The 19,930-nt window shown below is 47.4% G+C and overlaps 1 protein-coding gene across 8 annotated transcripts in view; it reads left to right on the top strand.

Moving 5' to 3' along the window:
* The first annotated feature begins 16,665 nt into the window (after positions 1–16,665).
* Positions 16,666–19,930, top strand: part of PHF20L1 (PHD finger protein 20 like 1) — a 56,537-nt gene continuing 53,272 nt past the window's right edge. For 7 of the 8 annotated variants that reach the window (XM_086466132.1, XM_086466134.1, XM_086466131.1 and 4 more), the window contains exon 1: positions 16,666–16,762. In XM_086466132.1, coding sequence (XP_086322258.1) covers positions 16,680–16,762 — 83 coding nt within the window. In that variant the 5' untranslated portion in view covers positions 16,666–16,679. The remainder of the gene's footprint in view (positions 16,763–19,930) is intronic. The other variant, XM_086466135.1, reaches the window with a different exon arrangement.

Raw genomic sequence — 19,930 nt, 5'->3', positions numbered from 1 at the left:
AGTAATATAAATCAGCTGCTTGACACTGAAGAATTACACAGCCTTAGGGAGCAAAATTCATCTCCAGACAAACAGATAAAATATGCTAGGAGGTATCTCTCCTGATGTCAGTATGTATCACTGACAAAAAGCAAGCATAAATATAGTAAAAGATGATTGATTTGATTTAATGATAGGGTTTTTTTTTCCCTAGAGAAGGAAAAATACTTCCACTGATAACAAAGCCACACAAAATTCTCACCTCACAGAAAAGGAACCAAAAATAGGAGTTAGGCAATTAGGATATTACAAAAGAGCTTCTGTTTGGGAGCTGAACTAAAATGAAGATTTTAAGGTCCTTTCGCTCAAATATGAAAACACAGGGCTATGCTCCTTCTTCACATCACTTCTTTTAATATGGTGGAATTACGCCAATGAGGAAATTTGGTCCGACACTATTTCCACGGATGCATGGGCTTCCTCACAGCAGGATTTCTGAGGACACCTTGTCTCTCTACAGGCAATGGACATAAATTCCCAATGGTCTTTAGAACTAGGTCACCTACTGAAGAATTTCTGTGTATACATTGGTTTGCAGCACAGGTTACTTCTTGGGAGTATTTTTGGTTTCTCTTCATATTCTTCTCAACAGGAAGCAGTTAATTCTGAGCTCTGGCTCCTTTTTTGAAGGACATCAGCCTTTCATGTTTGTCTATATATTTAAGATACATTTCATATTTAAATATTTAAAATCCACATATTTAGACTTGGAGGTGTTTTCTTTCTTAATCCCTAACATTCATATCTGAAACTCACTGTTCCACAAGCTTTTGATGCATAAACTTTGTGCATTAGTGAATATTTTATAGGTGGGTGTTAGCCTATAATTTATATACACACAAAATGTTATATACCATTTTTTTTGTTACCTGTCGCTCCTCCAACTGCCCACCCCACCCCAAGCCCATCTCAGCCATCGGATTTCCAATTCTAGAAAATGAACCCACCAACAAGCTTGCTGTGCAGTAGTTTTCTGCCCGTTGCATACAAGTCCAACCCCCAAAAGGAAGGAAATGAGAAACTACAATACTAAATGCCCCATATCTTTCTATTCTTGTGTCAGACTTACTCTACTTTTGAAACCACCACAAATAAATGAGAAAGCATGTTACCAGTGGAAAACATATTGTGCTGGGTTTGGCAGTCCAAGAGAGGCCAGGCTGGGGCCACTCCATGCCTGAGGTCCCACCAGCTTTGAGCCTGAGCTTGTACACCTGGTAGGCACGCACACAGAGAGCACATGTATACACCATATATACACATACATACACAGCTGGCAACACAGAAAACACAGAGAACACAGACAGACATACAGAGCACTCACAGAGACAGCACTGATGGCCTCATCCTTCTCACCTCTCCAGCTGAACAGGATGGAGGTCCACTAGTGAGAATATACAGATATATACACCTCTGTACAAGATGGATCCCTCCAACAGCTGCCCCTAGGTCCCAGTCTCCCCAGTTGCTGGCACCTGGACATTTGAGCCCTCGGGGCCTCAGTCCCCACTCTAGTAGCTGGTACAGACCATCACACACACACAAACACAGAGCTGGCTGGGATGTCCCTGGTCCTCAGCAGGCCACTCCCTGTGGCATGACCCTTAGAGACACCCCTGGCCATAATGCATCCCATGTCCCCAGGCAGCAACACGTTTCAGTCCCAACGGTACTCTGGTGTTAACTCATCTGAGGGGGTTTCACTTGTGGACACCGAGGCTGAGAGTCCTCTGGGGCAGCCCTGGGTGGGATCCAGACAGAGCGTCCCTTCCTCTGAGTCCTTCATTTGGGTTCCCACCTGCCTTTGTGTCCCCACGCTTCTGTGGGCTGGTGCAGATGGGCCTTTGATGGGCTGATGGCTCCTGGGATGGGCCTGGGAGAAGCTGGGGCAGGGTATTATTTGGCTCCCCCTCCTGCTGTTCTCTCTGTACTCCTTTGTGGTTGCGCAAATGAGCTTTTGGCACATATTACACCATAAGTCTGGCATCTCAGCAACCTGCTGCAACTCAATGCAGTCCACTAACGCTAAGCACACAATTTTCAGTAAGGATATTTTGCCTAGTAGAGCGAATTGAGTTGCCATGGTGGAGGGAGTAGAGTGCTTATTGATTGAATGGAATTGTGAGTAATTTGACGCTTCTGTATCCCTCTTTGAACCTCCTGGAAAGCTCACAGCCTTTAGCTTTTCCACCAGCTTCAGTGACTGTCAAATCAGGCCATTTGCTCCATCTCACAGCTCTTTGCTAATACTGTTTATATAGTACTCAACAAGCAAAAAGTATTCCGAGGTATCTGAAAATTAATTGAAACATTCAATAAACTAGTAGGGGAAGGTCTGTTCATGAGAACCTCAGAGCAGCCATACTGGGTCAAAATGAAGGTCTATGAAACTCTCTCTGCTTTCAGTCTTGCTGTAGGGAACACTAAGACTCATTTTAATTCACCTTTGTGAACGATAACATTTTAAGCTAAGTACGTTCCTTTATGCAGCAGAACCACTTAGCAATGTTTGAGGTACCCTGGTAAAAAAAAAAAAAAAAAAAAAATTCTCACAAATACAGACATTTTATTTCAATTTTAAGAGAAGGCTGATCCTGCAGGAAATGAGCATTTCATTGCAGTTTACAGAACTGACATATCATATACGATTTTAAAAACCTATTGTTGCAGAATTCACCAGATTTAGGATTTTAGGATACTGCTTAGAAATCCCCTTACTTTTCCCATCTTGATTTGATTATCAAGAATTCTAATTAGTGGATATTAGTAGGAGAAACTAATGATTATTTTGGGAAAATAAGTCTCAAATGGAATAAATGATCAAATAAGAAAAAAAATCTGGATTGCCAATGCTGCTAGCATACCGCTGTAAAGTCCCAGACCTAAGGTATTCATTAACCAATAATCTGCTAGTGGTTAGAAACAAGGATAATATGTTATAGTCCAAGATGTCTGCAAGACAGGATTTATGATGGTACCCATTGTGTATAATCTTTGAATCATGACTGAAGTAGGCACCAGCCAAGAGCCTACAAGCCAAGTACATGTTCCTTGACCAAATACGGTCAATTCGAGGAGTGGTCGAGACCTCTGACTCACGGACCGCTTACCCAAATTGTACCCCCTACTCAAAAGGGAACAATAGAAGACTGTGACAGAGGCTGAATATGTATGAATTTAATATATAAATATTTGTTGACTGCAATGTGTAGGTGGACATCTTTGGGAAGGATCCCATGTCCCTGGTGCACATGGTGCGCATCGTTAATAAAGGACGTCTCTACTTATCTAACTCTGTGTAGAGAAGTTTTTCATTACCACTGAAGATTTGCAACACTATCAGGTCAGCTGTATGAACAAAGATTAATTTGCTTTAAAAGAGGAACAAAATAATTTTTAATGTTATCAGATGGAAATACGGAAATCCCACTCCGCCCTATCGGAGACTTTCTTAGTTTTGATAAAGTGAAGTTTTCTACTTTTGTATGAATTTTGGTTTTGCTAACATTTGAATTTGGGGTTGTAAAACTATGTGAAACTTTGGGTCCTGAAACTCTGCATAGCCTGTTTGCTGATGAAAGAGGAATGTGCAGAAACTGCAGGAACCACAGGAGGACCCTCAAAGCTATCTCCAGATATCAAGGAGACATTAAGAAGACATCAAGGAGACAAAGCTATCTACACATGCCAGATGTTAAAGGGACACTAAGGAGACCTCCACAGGACTGATAAGAGGGGTTGGAAGGGACCTCTGGAGATCATCTAGTCGAACTCCCCTGCCAAAGTAGGTTAGCCTAGAGCGGGTCACACAGGAACGCGTCCAGATGGGTTTTGAATATCTCCAGGGAAGGAAACTCCACAACCTCCCTGGGCAGCCTGTTCCAGTGCTCTGCCACCCTCAGAGTGAAGAAGTTCCTCCTCATGTTCAAGTGGAACTTCCTGTGTGCCAGCTTGTGCCCGTTGCCCCTTGTCCTGTCGCTGGGCACCACTGACAAGAGCCTGGTGTCATCCTCTTGACACCCACCTTTAGATATTTATAAGTGTTGATAAGGTCCCCTCTCAGTCTTCTCCAGGCTAAAGAGCCCCAGGTCTCTCAGTGCTTCTTCATATGAGAGATGCTCCAGTCCCCTCATCATCTTAGTAGCCCTCTGCTGGACTCTCTCCAGTAACTCCCTGTCCCTCTTGAACTGGGGGGCCCAGAACTGGACACAGTACTCCAGGTGTGGCCTCACCAGGGCAGAGTAGAGGGGGAGGATGACCTCCTCAACCTGCTGGCCACACTCTTTTTAATGCACCCCAGGATGCCATTGGCCTTCTTGGCCACAAGGGCACATGGCTGGCTCATGGTCATCCCGTTATCCACCAAAACTTCCAGGTCCCTCTCTGCAGAGATACTCTTAAGCAGGTCGACCCCCAACCTGTACTGGTCTATGGGGTTATTCCTCCTCAGGTGCAGGACCCTACACTTGCCCCTGTTAAACTTCATTTGGTTCCTCTCCGTCCAGCTCTCCAGCTTGTCCAGATCTCGCTGAATGGCAGCACAGCCTTCCGCTGTATCTGCCACTCCTCCCAGCTTTGTATCATCGGTAAATTTGCTGAGGATACACGCTGTCCCAATTGTTACAGCTGCAGAACAAACAAGAGGTTGCATCAGGAAAGGGGCCCTGGCTTGTGCTCAAGAAGGAGGATTCGGCTAGAGGACATCTGAGGAAGACTACAGGTAACCACTAGAGACCCTCGAGAGACCACGACCCCTTTAGTTCTGCTTGACAGAGCGTGCGCAAGTGGCAAGGAACCCATGTAAAACATTTCTGGGAAATCATTAGTATAACACCGCCTTTTTGGGGAAAGATAGTGAATGTATAATGAGAAGGGTCCATAAAGGTGACCAAAAGGAGCGCTGCCCTTTGTGAAATGATTCGGGTGTGCGCCCAGCGCTGTAACAAAGTATGCCTTGCTTTCTAATTCCTACAAATTGGTCTTAGAGAGTTATTGATCTGATATTTCGGTAACAATCTCTGTCCTCAATTGCCTTGTAGGCCACGTTCAAATCCTTGATCTTTATGCAATGCTGGATAGCATTCAAGGTATAATCCACTCTGTCTCTAGTACATCATGATCCTCCACTGGACATCAAGGCTGCCTGTGCCTCTTCCTCTCCTTAGCAGTTGAATTAGTCCAGGATATCATTTTGAATCCAGGTGGAAATGCAACAAGAAGTATGGCACAGGCATAGCTGGAAAAATTGCAAACAGTTCCAGAAAGGCCTACAGACTCTCAGTACAGGCTTCACAAATTTAGATTTTGCTTAAATACTGGCATGCAGGCAGAAAGGAACTCAGACACTGTCAGACTAGAGTGGTTATTTACATACAAACAGGGTGGTTATTTACATACAAACGGAGAGACAACTGATAAGGGTGCTGCGTAATACAGCATGGAAGACAGGCATTTTAGAGAATGTTATTAGAGTATCACTATCAATTGTTACTTGTCTTCATTTATGCATAGATCAGTATGGTTTATATAGAAATGACCATGACATCAGTATCATCAGTATTTTGCCAGTACCATTGTCTCAGGAACCAGCGGTACCGACACCACCTCAAGTATAGATTTTTAGTATATATGTAAAACATACTAAGATCCTTTAGAATTACATATTGGCCAAAAGCCTTCACTGACATCAGTACAAGACCCTCCACCATTGGTCCATGCAGATCCCATCAGGACTGTAACAGAAACCATCCAGGGTTTCGGGTACACTGATCAGCAATACATCACTGCCTCCAGAGGAACATTAATTTTCATTTTGGGACTCATGATGTAACAAGAAAACTCCCAACCAAAGATTCAGATTTTATGTGTCTGGTTAGAGCACCTAGGTGGTACACTAAAGCTGTGTGTATCTAGGTGGCCCACTCACCTTTCAGCCACCAAGGTGCTGCTACCCAGGAGTTCGCTCCAACATCGACTTCAGTGACATGGAAGACAAGACATGTGGGCAAACGAGTCTTCACTGTGTCTTACGGGTTCTTGCTAGTCTGCATGTTTTGCAGTGATTTGCCTGTTACTCTCTCCTTTCCTCTTACAGTATTCCCCGATATCAGCATGACTGCAATAAAACATCCTGCTGCTGAGTGCTCAAACAGTGACTCCAACACAGTCGTTGTCTTGGCAGGACCTTCCTTCTGTCCCCTGCCCTCACCCACCCTGAGGTCAGCTCTCAAAAATGGCAGACCATGAAAAAACTTACCACTGGGATATGTTTGTGAGTCAAGTGCTCTGTTGATCCACCATAAAGTATATGCTGAATTTCAGTCTCACAGGGAACTAATCTAGGAAATCAGTGCACAGTCAGAGGTATTAACACAGCTTTTGTTCGGTACTGTTCTCATCAAGGCTTTAAAAGAAACTTTGGTAAAATATGTACTGATATATTGTGATCTACTGAACCTCCCCTAAAACCAAAAGACAATCCAAGACGTATGGCTGCAATATGTGAGGCAGAAGTAAGCAACACATTGCACAGCACTCTTTCCAAGGCAAAAGCACGATTAAATCCCAAGAAGTCTCCCATTCATTGCAAAATAATATTCATAGTGCAGTGAATGTTGAGTACGCCCCCAAGAAATACCAAATGGATACACAGAAAGTGGTTTAACCAGGCTGTAGCACGGCACAGCAAAGCTGTCTCCATCCAGAACGGGTAGCGGCTCCCTTCCAGCCATGCAGAGCCACCAGGAGGTACCACTCCGGTAAGGAGTAACTTCACCTGCCTCCCATGATTTCCTTTAACCTCCATCAACAGTCAGCATTCGCTCTTTCTTCTCTTTCTTCTCTTTCTTCTCTTTCTTCTCTTTCTTCTCTTTCTTCTCTTTCTTCTCTTTCTTCTCTTTCTTTGCATGGATTTGGGACTCTCTCACTAATGTTGGAACTACCTGTATAAATGCAAATTCCACCTGGCCTTAGCAGGTCTCATTCCTTAGCATCCTCACCTTACCATACTTCGCCCTCGCAATACTGCTAGTAGGAAACCTTACTTCTGTTTTATAGCTTCGTGTCACCTCTTCAGCATGCAGTGAAATACAGTGCTGTGGCCAACAGCCAGCTCTCCAGGAGAAATCATTTATTGAGTTAAAGAGATTCTACAAAGAACCAGTGAGCAACTGAGTAAAAAATGTCTAACTTCAGTGTCTTTCGAAACTGGAAAAGACTGGGGTTGGTGTCCCAAATCTATGGGGTTACTATTTTGTTTGGTGTCCATGGCAAGGGGTGTTAGCTACCTTCTTTTCCCATACAAGGCCAGATGCTCCAAAACTCAGCCACTTTAGGCTATTTCTCAGCATCTGGAAAATTTAAGGCTTTAAAAGGAAAAGAGAAGTGTTTGGTGAGACAGCGGAAATCTTTGTAAAAGGAGGGAGGAATTTCTGGAGGGGGGGGGAGAGTTTCTAGGATGAAAGAAAAAGAAGGGCAAAGAAACTGAAGAGGGGGACGCAGCAACTGATGCCAGACAGGGTGTCAAAATGGACCAAGGAAGTGGCAGGAAAAGAGCAGATGACAACAGACCAGAGCCAGGCTGTGACCAAGCCGTCCACACAGACGGATGGAGCAGGGCAGCGGTGCTGCTGCATGTTTGCTAGGCTGAGGCTCTTCAGGCACCGTTTAAATACAAGCACCAGCAGTCACTTTAAATATGTCTTCCTACTATAATAAGGGTAAAAACAAAGATGAAGTTTTATTCCATTGACTGTCACCTTGTGATTGCAATACCTGACATGTGAAGTAGTTTTTTTTATGGACTATTTCAGTCGCCCCACAAGAAAAAATAAATGGCAAAACGAACACACTGACGTCTGGATCTCTTACCATAATATCTTTTTCCCAGGTGTCTGATCATTCTCCCAGACCTTTCCTGAGCCCTTCCAGTTTTTGGATGGCTTTTCTGAACAGTAAGTTATTTTAGTAACAACATACTAGTGCCAAGTGCAAGAGATAATGTCACCTTTCTACTCCTACTCAGTATTTCCATGTGCATGTGCTTTGCAAAGACTGCGTTAGTCTTTTCAGCATCAACAGCATCTCATGAGCTCATGCTCAGCTGATTATGAAATCTTCTCTTCCCCCTCCAAGTCTTTCTGAGTCACTGACTGGCAAGATACAATCTCCTATCCAGTTTGGTTTCCAATTTACGGTCTGTATAATATTCACAATGCTACAGATGCGTTTCTGACAAGAGTAAACACCAAATTTTGTGAGCAGCAGAAGTAATGGAATCTCCATTCCTGCATCTCTGCCTTGTGGTGTACTGATGTCTGAAGGAGAGTAAGCTCTGCGCCCTTCTATCATGGCAAGGTCGATGCAACTGACCTTCCCTGCCTGGTTGAGCATTTTAACAAAACAAGTTGGGATAATGTGACGAGACCTCTGTCTCTTTGTCAACCTTGAAGAAAGGCAAAAGTTTTAGAGGCAAGTGGAGAAAGGGAAAATGGCAGGCAGACACGCAGTGCAGCCATGTAAACCCTGCTTTCCTAGGGGACGAAACTAACTATCGGAGACATTTTTGTGCTAAAAGAATGAAAAAATGGTCTCGGCCAAAGTTGCTCCTCACTGGCTTTATGGTGCAACACAGAAGCTGAAATGGGGTCCTGGGCCATGGGCAGGGCCGGGGGGCACCGGGTTAGGCAGGTGTCTTGGTTTGAAAGACAGGTGTCTGCGAAGGAAGGCAGGAGCCTCCCTTGAAATGGAAAGTGCAACCCCCTTCCCTCCAAATTATTACAATTTTGAAATTAATGGGCCTTCAGGCAAAGATATGGGGAATAGGAATAACAGTTCTTTACTAATATATATATATATAACACAAGGCAGGGAAAAACAAACAACCCCCTGGTTTACACTGACAGAGTCAGAAATACAACCTGACACCCTGTTAGGGGGGCAGTAGCAGTCCGATAAGATGCTGGCTGCAGTCCTCCTGAAGCGATGGGTGTAGTGCTGTGGAAGCAGCGATCAGGTAAAAGGGTCTGGTCTTCCTCCGAAGGTCCAGTGGTAGGTAGGTAGCTCTTGTCCTCTGGAACTCCAGTGGGGGGAAAAACTCCTCTGGGAATCCAGTGGAAGAAGGCTGCTCGGGTATTGGAGATCTCCGTTTTTATTTGGCATGGACTGCTTGGCTCCTTCCCCCCGGGCAGAGCATCTCACACTGGGATGGGGAGTCGTGAGGCAGTTCCTTGATGGGCCATGAACAGGAGATAGCCCAGGAGCGAGTTATCGATGGGTCAGGCGATAAGGCCTTGTTGTGCCCATGAACAGGAGATAGTCCAGAGGGGGGAGGCAGGGAGCACCGCCCCACCTGGTCTCAACAGCTCCTGAAGATGGTAATAGAATATTTTTTTGGGGCACATTTTACACTGTAACCTAGGACAGCAGGTCAGGGCCAGTAAGGGCTGTAGGTGCCCTCAGGGGTACAGCAGGGCAGGGGTGGGTATCCCTGAAATGGCAGCAAAGAAATGGGGACACTGGCTGGGGCTCCTTGATTTCCTAACTGTTCTGATAATAGTGCAATGAAATGTTGCCTCCTATTGCTGGACCACAAGTGGACATCTGCTGTTCTGTAGGCAGCATGCTAGGAGTCACACGTAACACCCTGTGCTGGGGTGCCCCTTCCTCTGAGTCCTTAGTTTGGGTTCCCACCTGCCATCACGCCCCTGCGCTCCTCAGCTTGAGGAAATGGGCCGTTGATGGGCTGATGGCTCCTGGGAGCTGCTGGGTCAGGGTATCGGACTCCCTCTCCTGCTGTTGTCTCTCTGTGCTCCTCCGTGGGTGTGCAGATGAGCTTTGAGCCTGTCCTACCGCACACCTTGACGCACCAGGGCTTGATGCACCTCGACAGTCTGCGTCAGCTCTGCCTCTCTCTCCTGAGGGCCTCAGCAGAGAGGTGATGCTCAAGGTGCCACACACTGCTCTGACCCCTTCCCATACACGCCTTTCTCAACAGAGCATGACTCAATCACCCACATGTACCAGGCCCCATCCTCGCTACCTCTTTTTATCTTTCCTCCATCTCCCTCTCCTTGGACAGAAGCACTTTTGTTTTTCTAACACCATCCTGATGCTGCATGTTCCACTCAAGAGAGGTCTCAACAACCCCCGCCATCCTGTTACAAACCCTCTAAACAAAAGCCTGCATCAAAACCAAACTCATGGTAGTACGAGATGCACGATTCAAATGAATGCAATGGCAAATTTTTCTACTAAAGAGATAAAAAAAAATTATTTTTTTTGCTTTGTTTTTCTGCAAGCCTCCTTCCTCCTTCCGTCTCTCCTGCTTGCCACCACCATCCAGAAAATGGGAACAGAGAAAAATCAAAGGAGGAATAAAAAATCCTGTAGCAAATAAATAAAATATCCCACTGCACAGTCTTCCTATAAAGACTCTTCAAGTGGGAGGCAGCCTCGCAGGGACTAACCAAAGCGGATGGGTTGACCTCAGACAGCAGCCAAACACCCACACAACCACTCGCTCCCCACTCCCTCCCCTGCAGTGAGACGGGGGAAGAGACTAGGAAGAACAAAAGTGAGAATGTTTGCAGAACCAGATAAAGACAGTTTAATTAGTGAAGGAGAGCAAAAAAACCCCTGATACCAAAGAACCCAACCCCCAAAACCCCCAATCAATGCAAAGGCAGCCACTCACCACTTCCCACCGGCAGACCCGTGCCCAGCCAGTCTCCCAGCAGCAGTCACCTTGCAAGACAAAAAGCCCCACCATTCTTCTTCCTCTGCCCCTGGTTTTATTGCTGAGGTTGATGTTTTATGGCATGGAATATCCCTTTGGGCAATTCGTGTCCTGGATGTGTCCCTCCCAGTCTCTTGCCCACTTTCAGCCTACTTGCTGGGGGGCGGGGGGGGGGGGGTGGGGGGGTGGTGCACAGTGGAAAAAAAGCAAGCCTTGATGCTGTGCAAGTGCTGTTCAGCAATAGCCACCACCCTGGTGTGTTACCAACACTGTTTTGGCCACAAATCCAAAACATGGCACCATACGGACAGCTATGAAGAAAATTAATTCCATCCCAGTCAGACCAGTACAATCTCCACCCCTTGTTCCATACCATTTGCACCATACTCAGGTCCCACATTCTCCAACACATCTCCATCAATCATGACTCCCCTCCTCATCCTTTGACATACATACAGGCATCATTCCCTTAGTCTGTGGGACATCCCCCAAATGTCCACAGAAGTCCCTTCAATTCATTTGGTCCATGACTTGTGCTCCACACAGCAGCTTTCCACATCAGATGGTTTCACACAACACAACAGGTTCCACTGGTAAACAGAGCACATGGCCTTTCACTTTCTGCTAATTATACTCTAGGGCCTGAGCCACCTCCTCCGTTGATGCTCCAAAATCTCTGCCTCCTGGAGAAACCGTGATCTCTTCCAGAATTCATGGGCAACGGGGGTTCTCCACTTGAGCCCACTGTGTAATCATTGCTACGGTTGCATAAGATGTAGAGAGGACCCTTCCTATGAACATCTAGTGCAGCACAAGCACCTCAGACCCTTGATACCCCCAGCTCCAGAACCTTAGAGGTTGACCTCAGGTCTCTTCAGGTGTTTTCCGCCAGAGGCTCCCAAGGGCTACCACACAAACCATGTCCTGTCTGTTCTGCTGCTGTTTAGTGACTGTGGTGGGTTGACCTTGGCTGGACACCAGGTGTCCACCAAGCCGCTCTATCAATCCCTCTTATAAGCTGGACAGGGGAGAAAAAACACGATGAAAGGCTCATGGGTTTCTTATCAAAATATCAGATCAATAACTCTCTAAGACCAATTTGTAGGAATTAGAAAGCAAGGCATTCTTTGTTACAGCGCTGGGCGCACACCCGAATCATTTCACAAAGGGCAGCGCGCCTTTTGGTCACCTTTATAGACCCTTCTCATTATACATTCACTATCTTTCCCCAAAAAGGCGGTGTTATACTAATGATTTCCCAGAAATGTTTTACATGGGTTCCTTGCCACTTGCGCACGCTCTGTCAAGCAGAACTAAAGGGGTCGTGGTCTCTCGAGGGTCTCTAGTGGTTACCTGTAGTCTTCCTCAGATGTCCTCTAGCCGAATCCTCCTTCTTGAGCACAAGCCAGGGCCCCTTTCCTGATGCAACCTCTTGTTTGTTCTGCAACCCTAAGAATCAGTCATGTAGATGTTTGCTAGGCCTCTCCTTAATATCTGGCATGTGTAGACAGCTTTGTCTCCTTGATGTCTCCTTACTGTCTCCTTGATATCTATCTGGTACGTATAGGTAGCTTTGAGGGAGCTCCTGCTGTTCCTGGGTTCCTGCAGTTTCTGCACATTCCTCTTTCATCAGCAAACAGGCTATGCAGAGTTTCAGGACCCACAGTTTCACATAGTTTAACAACCCCAAATTCAAGTGTTAGCAAAATCAAAATTCATAGAAAAGTAGAAAACTTCACTTTATCAGGTTGAGATAAGGACAGGGAGAGATCATTCACCAGTTACTACCAGGGGCAAAAACCAGACTCAACTTGGGGAAATTAATTTAATTTATTGCCAATCAAAAGTCAAAATAGGGTCACGGGAAACAAAACCAAATCTTAAAAAACACCTTCCCCCCACCCCTCTCTTCTTCGTGGGCTCAACTTCACCCCTGATTTTCTATATTTGCCCCCACTGCGTGGCACAGGGGGATGGGGAATGGTGGTTACAGTCAGTTACACGTTGTCTCTGCCGCTCCTTCCTCTTCCCTCACTTCCCCTGCTCCAGCGTAGGGTCCCTCTCATGTGAGACAGTCCTCCAGGAACTTCTCCAACATGAGTCCTTCCCACGGGCTGCAGTTCTTCATGAACTGCTCCAGCGTGGGTCCCTTTCAGGGGGTGCAGTCCCTCAGGAACAGACTGCTGCATCATGGGTCCCCCATGGGGTCACAAGTCCTGCCAGCAAAGCTGTTCCAGCATGGGCTCCTCTCTCCATGGGTCCACAGGTCCTGCCAGGAGTCGGCTCCAGCTCGGGCTTCCCATGGCGTCACAGCCTCCTTCAGGCATCCACCTGCTCTGGCATGGGGTCCTCCACGGGCTGCGAGTGGATATCTGCTCTACCATTACTCTCCATGGGCTGCAGGGGGACAGCCTGCCTCACCATGGTCTTCACTACAGGCTGCAGGGGAATCTCTGCTCCTGTGCCTGGAGCACCTCCTCCCCCTCCTTCTTCACTGACCTGGGTGTCTGCAGAGCTGTTTCTCTCACACATTCTCACTCTTCTCTCACAGATGCTGTGCAGCAGGTTTTTTCCCAGTCTTAAATATGCTACCGCAGAGGCGCTGCCACCATCACTGATGGGCTCAACCTTGGCCAGTGGTGGGTCTGTCAAGCTTCCGTCATTTAGCCAGAAGAGGGAGGCCCTTAGCCTCCCCAGCACCAAAACCTTGCCACGTAAACCTAGTAGACTTGAAAAAGTTCTTCTTTCAGGTCACTCGATAGAGACCTCACAAGCTGATTGTGACCCAGAACGTGTAGTCTCCAGAAACCCACTATGCCTAGCAAAGCTTGCGTTTCTTTTTCGTTAGCTGGTGGAAACTTGACTGTTATCTTACTGATCACGTCCACGGTGACGTGATGGTGCCGATCTTGCCATTACGACAAGGTTGCAAACACCTATCTCGGAGAAGAAGAGGAGGAAGGTCTCCATGAGGTGGTTCCCAGAGTACTGGGATGGCAGCAATGCAGGGGCCAAACGCCGGACTTGGCTCAAGGCCAGTGCTTTTATCGCAGGTCTCCCAGGCAAAGCACAACATGGTGATAAGCAGCACAGCAAACAGCAAAGGCTGGCGGCAGCCATTTTAAGAAGCCCTGGAGTTTAATGTGCAGCAAAAATGGAGCCAATAATCCAGCACTAGGACCAGCCAGAGGAAGTGGCAGCTGAACAGCTGTAACAGGATAAATCCAGCCCAGCACACCCTGACCAAACCCGCCAGTATCGCCAGCCCCACGCTGGGTGCCAACAGGGACGGCAGTGGGTTGGCCCCACCAACAGCCAAACACCCACCCAGCCGCTCGCTCTGCCCCCGCTCCCAGCGGGATGAGGGCGGGACTGGGAAGAGTAAAAGCGGGAGAATCCACGGGCTGAGGTAATGATCTGCTAAAGAACGCCGCAATCCAAGTTGATCGTGAAGCAGGTCTGTTTATCACAGCTCTGCAGCGCTGGGTGCAGCGAGGGTCAGGTGCCCTAAGGATGCTTGCACCCCGAGCCGCGGTAATTGCCTCCTTTGTAAAGCAACAAAACTTACATATTCACAAGATTGCGTCATCGCATAGTACATATTCATCACTCTGTCCCGCTTTGGATGCAAATTAGACCTCCTCCCCTTGCACAGGTGCAGTCTTCTCTTTCAGGGGGTCTCTTGGTGGTCTTGGGGAGGAAGGAAGAGTTCCTCGATAGTCTTCATCATGATTGTCCTTTTGAACCCATCCTCCGGAGCATACGCAGTTCCGGGGCAGCTGGGCAGCGTCTCCCCCCAGGACCACAGCTCAAGGCAACATCCCCCTCCGTGGTCACGGTTTGTGCAAAGACAATTCCTCCCCCATCCCTACCTTACCTCAAACAACGAAGCAGGCCTTCAAGTGATAAAGACCCTACTTAAGCCCTGCCAAGGGCAGGGGGTCACACTCTTGTTTACCAAAGACAAGGCTAGCTAGCTAATATTGCAGAGACTAAAGCATATCACGTATTTCAAAAAGAATATTTTCAGATATTTTCTACTTTCCCGTATCAGTAAAGCTGGTTTCATGAGGGAAGGAGGGAGGGAAACGCAGGCCGCGATGAGGCCGTCGCTCTGCGCCTCCCGCCAGCCGGCTGGCGCCCGGCCGGCTGTTGGCCGTGGCCACCTGGGGGGCCACCCCCACCCCTTTCTCCCTCTCCTCTGTTTTTATGGCTGAGGTAGACGACGTATGACGGCAGCAGGGACAGCCGTGACGCTGTGCCAGCGTCACTCAGCGCCTGCATCACCAGCACAGCGTCACCCACGGCCTCGACCCACTGCCCGCCACGGCGGCTGGCGCTGCCAACCACCGCCGCGCATGCGCGCCGCCGCCTCTCTTTGTCTCCCTCGCTTCGCCCCTCCCTCCTCCTCCTCCTCCTCCTCCTCCTCCTCCTCCTCCTCCTCCTCCTCCTCCTCCGCCCCCGCCCCCCGCCACTCGCGTCACGCGGCGGAGGCTCCGCAGTCACGTGGCGGGGGCGGTGGCATGGCGGCGCCGAGCCGCGCCTCGCGGGCTCGTCGCGGGGTGGTGACGCGGCGGCGGGGCGCGGGGAGGATGGGGCTGTGAGGGCGGCCGCCGCGCCGGACACCCCGCGCCGCGCCGAGCGGGAGCAGCGGGCGCCGAGCCGGGGCTGCGGGCCGCCAAGGCCCCGCCCGCTGCCTTGAGAGTCGGAGGAGGCGGTAAGGAGCGCGGAGAGGGCGCGGGCGGCGGGGCGGGTGGCCCCGGGAAAGGGCTCCCTCCGGGCGGGCCCGGAACGGCGCGGGGCTCCGGCGCCCCCCTCACGGCGTCCGGGCCTGGCGGGGCGGCGCCCGCGGCCCTCCCCGCTCTGGGCCCTGCCGGCGACCGGAGGGGCGGCCGGCGGGCCGCGACCACTCGCGTCCTCCCATGGGCCTGCCGGAGCGCTGAGCCCCCGGCGGCCGGGGGCCCTCCCGCGCTCCGAGCCTGGTTGGGCTGAACCCCTTTGTATCTTCCGCGCTCAGGGAGCGGCACGGGTTTCCTCAGGTCGGCCGCCGCCTCCGAGGCAGCTGTCCCGGATCGCGCTCCCAGCGTTGTCAGGGGGCCCCCGCTTGAGAACCGGGGTCCGGACGCTGCTCCTCTCGCGGTCCGGGCCACCGAGGCCCTGGCCCTGCAGCCTGGCACCCTGTCTGGTTCCGCAGGCACGCAGCGAGCGCCTGCCGCCCCCACGGCAAGCCGCGGTGTGCTGCGGGGTGATAGAGGCAGTGGCTCGGAAAGTCGCGGCAATAGCGACAGAGAAGTGGTGTTTTGGTGCTGACTGAATTACCGAAAAACATGGCACATTTGGAACTTACTTAGCGCTGTGAATGAGGCTCGAGGCTGCATAGAAAGGCTGAAGATGGGGTTTTTGTTTGTTTAGTTTTGGTTTGGCTAATTTCATCTTACCTGTCCTTTAGGCCATGCTTGTCTTTAAATTTCTGTTGTTGGTCAGGTAAGTTTTTCTTGGTTTTGACCTTTTCCACACCAGAGGAGAGAACACACGTTGACTGTAGGTAACTCTTAAAATTATGTTCAAAAAGGATGTCAAGGAATTGTATTGCAGTTCCAGAGATAAGCATCAGATATTTTTTTTTTTTTTTTTTTAAATTTTTTGACTTGCAGTTTATAACGGTTTTATTTTTGGAAGGGAAAGAAATCTGAATAAAAATACTTGAATTTTTTTTTTGGTGCTTCCTTTGGGCCTTGACTATACTGCTGAAAATGAAGCAGTTAATGGAAAGTCGGGATAGAAATGTCATGTGTTTTTCCACCTTCTGGAATGTATTTGCTGTCAATGACACTTTTTAGACAACATTATGTGTTTTAATATGACTTTTTTTTCTTCCAAAGGTTGTGAAAAAGAAGGTATCAAGATGAGTAAAAAGCCTCCAAATCGTCCTGGAATCACATTTGAGATTGGTGCTCGTTTGGAGGCACTGGACTATTTGCAAAAATGGTATGGAAGATATTGTGCAGTATTTGCTAAAAGCATAATTGTTTTGTGCATATTGTATGTTTTGATGTCTAATTATAAAACTTAGTGTTCCTGTTAATTGACTGTTTCATATACGAACTTTATGAATTTCCACCTAAGTAGTCTGTTAAACCTGTTAGCTTCTAGGAAAGTATTTCTCAGAAACCAAACTAAACTTTTCTGCGGGTTTTTGTTTGTTTGCTTTTAGTTGCTTGTGCAGCTGTAGTAAGCAAAGAGCCTTTCCAGAGTGGTGTGGAATGCAGTGTCATGTGCGAGGTGATCGTGTGCTACTGTGGCAAACTTCTGTGACTAAAGGCTACTTTTGTTTTAGCTTGAAGGCATGCAAGCTCAGTCGTTTCGTGCTCATTTATCACACTTCGTAAGTTCACAAAACTGACTTTAAAAAAAGAAAACATCCTTACTCAGAGTTCATGGAGTGGGAAAGTATGATTGTATTTGTATCAGACGGTTGGAGGAATGGAGTGCTTAAAACTGCGACTGCACCACCCAGTCATATTCTAAGAGTCAAGACTATAAAATGGAAATTTTTGGGCACAAGGACCGTGCTACGCAGCATGTGTGCTGTGAAAGGAGCTGTTCTCTTTCAACATGTTACTGTTGGAAGGAGCAATGTTGAAATAAATTATTAGTCAAAATTTTATTAACGCAAGTGGGCTAATGCCGTGATGTGTGCTGGCCGCGCTATTTCTGTTTGAAAAATCCCTGGTTTTGTTAAAGTAGGTGACAGAAGTTGCTGCTTCTACCCAGAAGTTTTTCCTTAGCTGCTTTCTGAGTAATTAGGGCTAGGAAATGGAGAGGCCTATACCTCCTTTTCTGTTGCATTCCTGGAGAGCTAAGCACGTTCATGTAACGTGTAAACATCTGATCCTTCTGACTCCAAGTTCAAGTTCTGTGATAGAGAAGTCTGTGTATTCCTGACGTGTTTACTCCGGTAGTTATATACTCTGTATAGAAAGTAGGGTTAAACTTTTTTGTCTGTAGATCTTTGATGTTGATTATAGCAAAAGTGTTTTAATAAGTGGTATCTAAAGGAAAGTATAGTTTACAGAACAGTTCTTGTTCTTACCTGTTGCTGTAGGGTGAGTTCTTGACATACCGAGTCTATAACTGAATGTGAAGATCATGAAACTGTCTGAATAGTGCTATAAAAATAGAATAATTTTAAGAGAACTTTTTATAGCATCTTCTGTGACTACAGAATTGGTTAATGTAACTAGATAACAAAAGTTAATATGTATAAACAGCGTCAGCTTAATTGTATCAAAAGGAAGTCACAGAATATCCAGTGTGTGGTTTGTATCAAATCTGTGCAGCCTTTTCACAGGGAAGGGTCGCCTGGCAGCTCTGGAGTACTTGTCTGTGTTCGGCCTTGTCAGGTGTGGGCCCCATCACAAGCTTTACAGTCGAGGTGCTTGGTATTTTCAAACAGAAGAGGATTTATCCTGAACTTTCTAGGAATTGATTCATCATGTGGACGACCAGGTAGAACAGGTCAAGTTTATATGCGTGTAAAAGTTTGTGGTGCCACATACAGCAGCAGCAAGTTAATATTAAAATTTTGTCGTTACAGTAACACTGAAAACGGGACTCTTTCAAATGAAATAATATTCGTGTATATAACCAAAGAGCAGCTGGTTAGAGAAAGCCTGCTGTTGTGTTATTATTAGGGTGACACGGGCTGGAATAATAGTCCATGTGATTTTTTTTCTTAGCTTTCTGTTGCATAAGGGGGTGGTGGATGTTTTTTAAGTTCTTTCTATATATAAGCTGTATGCATTCCCTTCATCTGCATGCAGAAATATATGCTTCAACGAAAACAAAGTTGCTGAACTTACATGAGGTCTCTTTATATTTTTAACAAAACTAAAATTGAAGAGCAGTAGTATTGCTTATCTCAGTCTTTCTGCAAGTGACAAATTGAGGACACTTGCTGAAAAATAGCCTTTGAAGGGGTTTTAATTTTTTTTTCTCCATTTTTTGGAAAGCTTGCTGTCATTTAAAGATCCAGTCTTCATGACCAGTTAAAATGTTAACCGAGAAAGGCTTCTAGAGGATGGGAAACGTCCAGTAAAGTATGGTTTTGCTTTCTGAGGCATTTCTGCGGGTCTTACATTTTTGTCTGTGGAGTAATTGCTGAACAGGTTCATCTCCTGCAATCTGGTGTTCTGTTTGATTTCTGTAAACTTTGGAGAAGGTATTGTGTGCCATGACTCCTTATTGCTTAAAACCCCTGTACTTTTAAATGAGGAAGTTTTTGCAGACAGTGTTTGGGTCACTGGTATCGTCTGGCACGGACAATTCCTGAGTGGAAGAAAGCCTGGTCGAACTGATCAGCAAAGACAGGCTGTCAGCGCGCCTGTTGACGTTTGCTTTGTTGTGGAGGTGACTGCCATTGCTTCTTTGTCAAGTGCAACCGTGTACTGTTGCAAGGGAGGTCATCTTGCGTAACGAATTTGTACCACCTGTTAAATTCCAGTTCACTGAAGCAAACTATGGAGTGCAGCTCTAATCAAAATCAGTGTGAGCATCTGTCAGCAGATAGTAAATGAGACAGGATTAGCTGATTACTGAAAACTATTAAACATAGACGAGATGATCAGGGGCCTGGAGTGTATGACTTGTGAAGAGAGAGGGTGAGTAAACTGGGCTTGTTTAGCTTGGAGAAGCTTCAGGAGACCTGCTAGCAGCCTTCCAGTGCCTCCAGGGATGTCTTCAAGAAGACTTAGCCAAGCTCTCCACAGTGGAGTGTCGTGGGAGGACAGGAGACAACAGGCACAAGTTGAAACGAGAGATTCGGGCTCTGTGCAAGGAGAGTCTCTTTCCCAATGGGACACTTCAAGCAGTGGATCAGGTTGCCCAAAGAGTTTGTGGAGCCTCCGGCCATTGGAGGTTTTCGTGACTGGGCTGGATAAAACTCTGGAAAACCTGGTCTGATCCCATAGCTGACCCTGCTTTGAGTGGGAGGTTGGACTAGAGGCTTTCTGAGGTCCCTTCCAACTTGAATTATCCTATGATCCTGATACATGTGCACACACCCCCCCATGCCTCTCACTGACGAAACAAGTGAAACGGCACTAAAACTGCACATATCTGCAAGTACATGCCCACGTGTAAGACTGGTTCTTAAGC

The sequence above is a fragment of the Leptosomus discolor genome, chromosome 5 (genome assembly GCF_034619465.1).
Source record: "Leptosomus discolor isolate bLepDis1 chromosome 5, bLepDis1.hap2, whole genome shotgun sequence".
NCBI lineage: Eukaryota > Metazoa > Chordata > Aves > Leptosomiformes > Leptosomidae > Leptosomus > Leptosomus discolor.
This window is presented reverse-complemented; position numbering and strand designations above follow the sequence as displayed.